The sequence below is a fragment of the Coregonus clupeaformis genome, unplaced genomic scaffold (genome assembly GCF_020615455.1).
Source record: "Coregonus clupeaformis isolate EN_2021a unplaced genomic scaffold, ASM2061545v1 scaf0390, whole genome shotgun sequence".
NCBI classification, from domain to species: domain Eukaryota; kingdom Metazoa; phylum Chordata; class Actinopteri; order Salmoniformes; family Salmonidae; genus Coregonus; species Coregonus clupeaformis.
The window spans coordinates 375,117-381,531 of record NW_025533845.1 but is presented as its reverse complement, the minus strand read 5'-3'; the positions used below and the strand labels follow the sequence as shown (position 1 = coordinate 381,531).

General features: G+C 46.4%; 1 protein-coding gene across 1 annotated transcript in view; it reads left to right on the top strand.

Annotated features, from left to right (window-relative positions):
- Window positions 1-300: 300 nt before the first annotated feature.
- pax5 (paired box 5) overlaps window positions 301-6,415 on the top strand; it is a 106,186-nt gene continuing 100,071 nt past the window's right edge. Inside the window, exon 1 of the mRNA XM_045215194.1 lies at window positions 301-625. Within this exon, the coding sequence (XP_045071129.1) occupies window positions 580-625 (46 nt within the window). The 5' untranslated portion in view covers window positions 301-579. The remainder of the gene's footprint in view (window positions 626-6,415) is intronic.

Genomic DNA, 6,415 nt, shown 5'->3' with positions numbered 1-6,415 from the left:
CAGAGACAGAGAGAGATAGAGAGAGACAGACAGAGAGAGAGAGAGGGGGGAGAGAAAGGGGGGTGGGAGTTTGGTAAAGTGGAACTCTGTGACAGATGCGCAAGCGCGCAGGGACCACAGCCCTGCAGGTGCACGTGTGTGCGTGTGACGTACCAGTGTGTGTGTGTATATTGATGCCATTGTGTGTCTCGTTATGCGTGCGTGTGTGTAGGAAAGAGAGAGAGGGGGGGGCGGGGGGGAGCCATGAGCGCACATTGAGAGCGCGGCTCTTTTGACTCCCTCGGTGTGATCATTTCACGCTCCCCTCCAAGGCCTTTCCACCTAAAGTGTTTAGTCTCAGATCACTGCGCCCTGTGCAGAGTCGCTATAGGGAGCGGAAGGGTCGAATTATTTCACCCCTTTACAACTCGCCAGAAAGTACTGTTGCGAGAGAGAGAGAGAGAGAGAAAAGAGAGAGAATAAAGTGTGTGAGGAGGGGGAAGAGAGGAAGCGCCAAAGAAAAGTTTTTGTTCTTTCTTTTCCTTTTTTTTTTCATCCCATCGCTTCCCCCCGCCCAGCTCCAAGCCCCCCGGGAGCAGAATGGAAGTAGAGGCCGAGGGTCATGTGTTGAGGCCGGGGAGAGCAGGTAGGTAGGGCCGCTGGCTGCTTCTCTCTATTCTAACTCTCATAGACCTAACGATATTCTAATGAACAAACAGGCTATTTAAGATTTAAGTATTACCACGGAACGATATTGTAATTATCAAACAGCAATGCGTTCAGCTTTGGGTTCAGTTTTCTCTAATGTCAAGTTTCCGACAGCGAGTGATATTCAGTCTAGAACTTTTCTGAAGTGATCTAACTCGATTTCGTTTGACCCCGTGTGACAACTTTTTAAGGGGCCTGTATTTGTGAATGTAGCACATGTTTTGGTTAGCAGGCAGAGATTTCCAATACGTCCAACCAGCCTGACTGTAGATACAGTCAGCATTGTCCGTAGGCTTATTATAGTTGCATTGGGCTCTTCTTTAATTCAGCATTCGACGCATCCTATATATTCAGGCTGTTTTAGGGCTATTGGCTAACTTTCAACTTTTGCGATATGCAGATTATAAGGTTGGTGTTTTTGAAGTCGATCCGTTATTCCTAAGTGTGTGTTTGTTTGTACTTGGCTGTTTAATAGGCCTCTTACGAGTCGCTCTGTAGCGTACAGATGTAGACTTGAGACAAACAAGCAGCTTGGCTTGTGTTGTCAGGATGACTTGGCAGATGTTAAACATGATGTTGGGAATCTGAACACTGGCTAATCTAACCCTCTGCATCTGTTCCTATGTATTTCTCCGTTTGGTATTATATCAATATTACGGATGTGAACGTGTACGGTGTTAACGGCACTGTACAAAAATACAGTATCAATCACAGCAGTACGTCGAAGAGGAGAGAGGCTCATGGGGTGGGGTGCAGGCGTTGGCTTCACACGCACGCACGCACGCACGCACAGTGGAGAAAGGGCCACTACAGCCACACGCACACAGGCACACACACACACACACACACGACACACACACACTCTTTAACCAAGTCGCCCCACGGTGTAATGGAATATGTTGAGTCTCTTGTTGTTGCCTTCAGTCATTGTGTAATATTACGTCCTAAAACAGAGAGTGATCTGCTGAAAGGTATACTGCGTTAGTATGTTTAAACGTTACCATCGCCACTGGCTCGGTTCAGCTATTTGATATCATTCATTGAATGTAGGCTACAAATATTTCTTCTTTATGTCTTTTTTGTTGTTGTTGTTGTTGTTGTTGTTGCTTCAAATTATGCATGCCTGTCGAAATCATGACAACATTAGGATATACAACGTTGGACACGTTTTAAGGGAAAAAGGGCCCGCAGTTTAAATGTGGATTTAGCCTATTGTGTTGATTTAGGGGGAAGAAATATGAGGGATGCCAGAAATCAGTTCATTTTCGATTCGTTGCTTAATATTTGTTAAAAGTATGTTTGGGGAAAATGTGGAAATGTCTGATAGTGTCGCCATTGCATGTAATAACATAGCCTCTGGTCTAGACATATTTATACATTTTTTTTTTAAATTATGCATGTCTTGTTGTCTTGCCTTGGGTTGCACTTTTGCAAGTTTTGTAACATTTAAAATAGGCTATTTTCAATTCTTGAATTTGCATGCTTGTAACAAAAACACATCTGCAACTGATTCAAGTTCCTACTTCTCCAGTGGCCTGAGGTGGCCGTGTTTTTTTTCGTTGCAACTAGTTTTTTTTTTTGGGGGGTGGAAACAGCTCGAACATTAACGATAGTTCTATGCCTTCTCTGGGTTCTAACGACGGCGGATCATCTAAATAAATATCTTAATTTTTGTTCAAAGTAGGCCTACCTATTCGAACTTTTTTCAGAAAACCCCTAGATTCTATAGATACACCAAAGGCATATTAGTGGGCCGCCAATAGCGTTAGTGAAACAAGGTCTGACCGTCGTTTCCCCTCCTCCTAAATTAATATTGGTTCAGGATATTCATAAACCCAGCAGGGTTTGTTGTCTTAACTGTGGTTTTTTTTTGTAACTACAGCAACAGAACAGGCGATCGAACCCTCACCGCGGCACCCAGTGGCTAGCATCATCATTCCATACCGGAAACCCGCTGAGGTGATGCATTGATAAAATGTCGTTTGTCATTTATGACATGTATAGACATCCAAAATAGTGATCGTTGTTATGACGACACGTGTGGGCCGGATGTCTTCAGTTGCACCCGAACTAACTGTACCATCAGTCATGGTTAAGCCCTGTCATGTAATAAGAGATGTTATTATAGGCCCCTTCTACGGACCTATTCATTTGTGTCAGTCTCGCCAACGTTTCATCAGTGCATTCATTACACAACCATGACACCGGTATAAACCATTCAATATTACTGCAAGTATAGCCTGTAATAGTCTATGCCATGTACTTTATTTATTCGATTTAGCCTACAATCGATTATTTTAATTTGACAAAATCGAATGCCCCTCTCCTTGTTTTTTTACGAATTTATGGTAAGAGTTGTGATTATTATGATGAAAATATTGTATTGTGAAAGGATACAGGCCTATGTGTCAGTGCAAATATATTTCATTCATTGATAATGTAATGCACGATAACACGTGTTGTATTTCCGTGACAGAGAGATGCAAAGCAAGGGGAGGTGTATAGAAATGGGCAGAACATTCTCTCGCTTTCTTCTGGTTGTGGGGTTCAGGACTGGGATCCGGTCTACAGAGGAGAGGCAATAGGATTTGTGTGGCTGAATAACCTTTGAACCGAAGTGTTCTGCAGAGAGCTGAATGAAACGACCTCCCTAGACGGCCTGTGTAGGCCTACCTCTGACTGTGTGTGTCTTCACAAGACTTCCTCTCACTTTAAATACGACAGGGAGGGTAAAGACAGGGAGGGTAAAGACAGGGAGGGTAAAGACAGGGAGGGTAAAGACAGGGAGGGTAAAGACAGGGAGGGTAAATAGAGGGAGGGTAAAGACAGGGAGGGTAAAGACAGGGAGGGTAAATAGATGGAGTGTAAATACAGGGAGGGTAAATAGAGGGAGGGTAAAGACAGGGAGGGTAAATAGAGGGAGGGTAAATACAGGGAGGGTAAAGACAGGGAGGGTAAATAGAGGGAGGGTAAAGACAGGGAGGGTAAAGACAGGGAGGGTAAATAGAGGGAGGGTAAAGACAGGGAGGGTAAAGACAGGGAGGGTAAAGACAGGGAGGGTAAATACAGGGAGGGTAAATAGAGGGAGGGTAAAGACAGGGAGGGTAAAGACAGGGAGGGTAAAGACAGGGAGGGTAAATACAGGGAGGGTAAAGACAGGGAGGGTAAAGACAGGGAGGGTAAAGACAGGGAGGGTAAAGACAGGGAGGGTAAAGACAGGGAGGGTAAATACAGGGAGGGTAAAGACAGGGAGGGTAAAGACAGGGAGGGTAAATACAGGGAGGGAGTAAATACAGGAGGGTAAAGACAGGGAGGGTAAAGACAGGGAGGGTAAAGACAGGGAGGGTAAAGACAGGGAGGGTAAAGACAGGGAGGGTAAAGACAGGGAGGGTAAAGACAGGGAGGGTAAAGACAGGGAGGGTAAAGACAGGGAGGGTAAAGACAGGGAGGGTAAATAGAGGGAGGGTAAATACAGGGAGGGTAAACAGAGGGAGGGTAAAGACAGGGAGGGTAAAGACAGGGAGGGTAAATAGAGGGAGGGTAAAGACAGGGAGGGTAAAGACAGGGAGGGTAAATACAGAGAGGGTAAAGACAGGGAGGGTAAAGACAGGGAGGGTAAATACAGGGAGGGTAAAGACAGGGAGGGTAAAGACAGGGAGGGTAAATAGAGGGAGGGTAAAGACAGGGAGGGTAAAGACAGGGAGGGTAAAGACAGGGAGGGTAAAGACAGGGAGGGTAAATAGAGGGAGGGTAAAGACAGGGAGGGTAAAGACAGGGAGGGTAAAGACAGGGAGGGTAAAGACAGGGAGGGTAAAGACAGGGAGGGTAAATAGAGGGAGGGTAAAGACAGGGAGGGTAAAGACAGGGAGGGTAAAGACAGGGAGGGTAAAGACAGGGAGGGTAAAGACAGGGAGGGTAAAGACAGGGAGGGTAAAGACAGGGAGGGTAAATACAGGGAGGGTAAAGACAGGGAGGGTAAAGACAGGGAGGGTAAATAGAGGGAGGGTAAATAGAGGGAGGGTAAAGACAGGGAGGGTAAAGACAGGGAGGGTAAAGACAGAAAGGGAGGGTAAATAGAGGGAGGGTAAAGACAGGGAGGGTAAAGACAGGGAGGGTAAAGACAGGGAGGGTAAAGACAGGGAGGGTAAAGACAGGGAGGGTAAAGACAGGGAGGGTAAAGACAGGGAGGGTAAAGACAGGGAGGGTAAAGACAGGGAGGGTAAATAGAGGGAGGGTAAAGACAGGGAGGGTAAAGACAGGGAGGGTAAAGACAGGGAGGGTAAAGACAGGGAGGGTAAAGACAGGGAGGGTAAAGACAGGGAGGGTAAAGAGAGGGAGGGTAAAGACAGGGAGGGTAAAGACAGGGAGGGTAAATAGAGGGAGGGTAAAGACAGGGAGGGTAAAGACAGGGAGGGTAAAGACAGGGAGGGTAAATAGAGGGAGGGTAAATACAGGGAGGGTAAAGACAGGGAGGGTAAAGACAGGGAGGTTAAAGACAGGGAGGGTAAATACAGGGAGGGTAAATAGAGGGAGGGTAAAGACAGGGAGGGTAAAGACAGGGAGGGTAAATAGAGGGAGGGTAAATAGAGGGAGGGTAAAGACAGGGAGGGTAAAGACAGGGAGGTTAAAGACAGGGAGGGTAAATACAGGGAGGGTAAATAGAGGGAGGGTAAAGACAGGGAGGTTAAAGACAGGGAGGGTAAATACAGGGAGGGTAAATACAGGGAGGGTAAAGACAGGGAGGGTAAAGACAGGGAGGGTAAAGACAGGGAGGGTAAAGACAGGGAGGGTAAAGACAGGGAGGGTAAAGACAGGGAGGGTAAATAGAGGGAGGGTAAAGACAGGGAGGGTAAAGACAGGGAGGGTAAAGACAGGGAGGGTAAAGACAGGGAGGGTAAAGACAGGGAGGGTAAATACAGGGAGGGTAAAGACAGGGAGGGTAAAGACAGGGAGGGTAAAGACAGGGAGGGTAAAGAGAAGGGAAGATCTAAGCCTAGCTTGGTAACTGCCAAAATAATGGAAACACTTGAGTAAATGAGGGATAGAAAGTATATTGAAAGCAGGTGCTTCCACACAGGTGTGGTTCCTGAGTTAATTAAGCAATTAACATCCCATCATGCTTAGGGTCATGTATAAAATTGCTGGGCAGGCCATTATTTTGGCCATTAGTTTGCTACTATGGCTATGCCCCCATACGATGCAATGCCCCCATCCACAGGGCACGAGTGGTCACTGAAGGGGTTTGATTAACATAAAAACGATGTAAACCATATGCCATTGCCTTCTCCACCACAAATCAACAGAACACCAAATGATGGAATGTATCGTGGAAGAACGGTGTCGCATCCCTCCAATAGAGATCCAGAGTGGGATCAATGCCAAGGCGCATTGAAGCTGTTCTAGCTTGTGGTGGCCCCGCGATACAGAGTAGCAGGAGCAACAAAAAACACGTCGAAATGTGACGTTTGGAGCAACTTCGACATTTTAATGTTTGGAGAATGAGGATGAACGTCTAATTCCGCAGTGAGACTGAGAGAGCTTGCCTATTAAAGATGTTATGTTGGTGTTTCCTTTTATTTTGGCAGTTACCTGTATGGAGGTCATGATAGCTGGCTCTCAGCCCCTCTCATGGAGCCAATCCCCCGGGTTTGGAAAGGGTCCATTTCATCCCAAGGGTCACAAGTTCAGACCCCCTGGGTTCCAATTTGTAAGTCGCTCTGGATAAGAG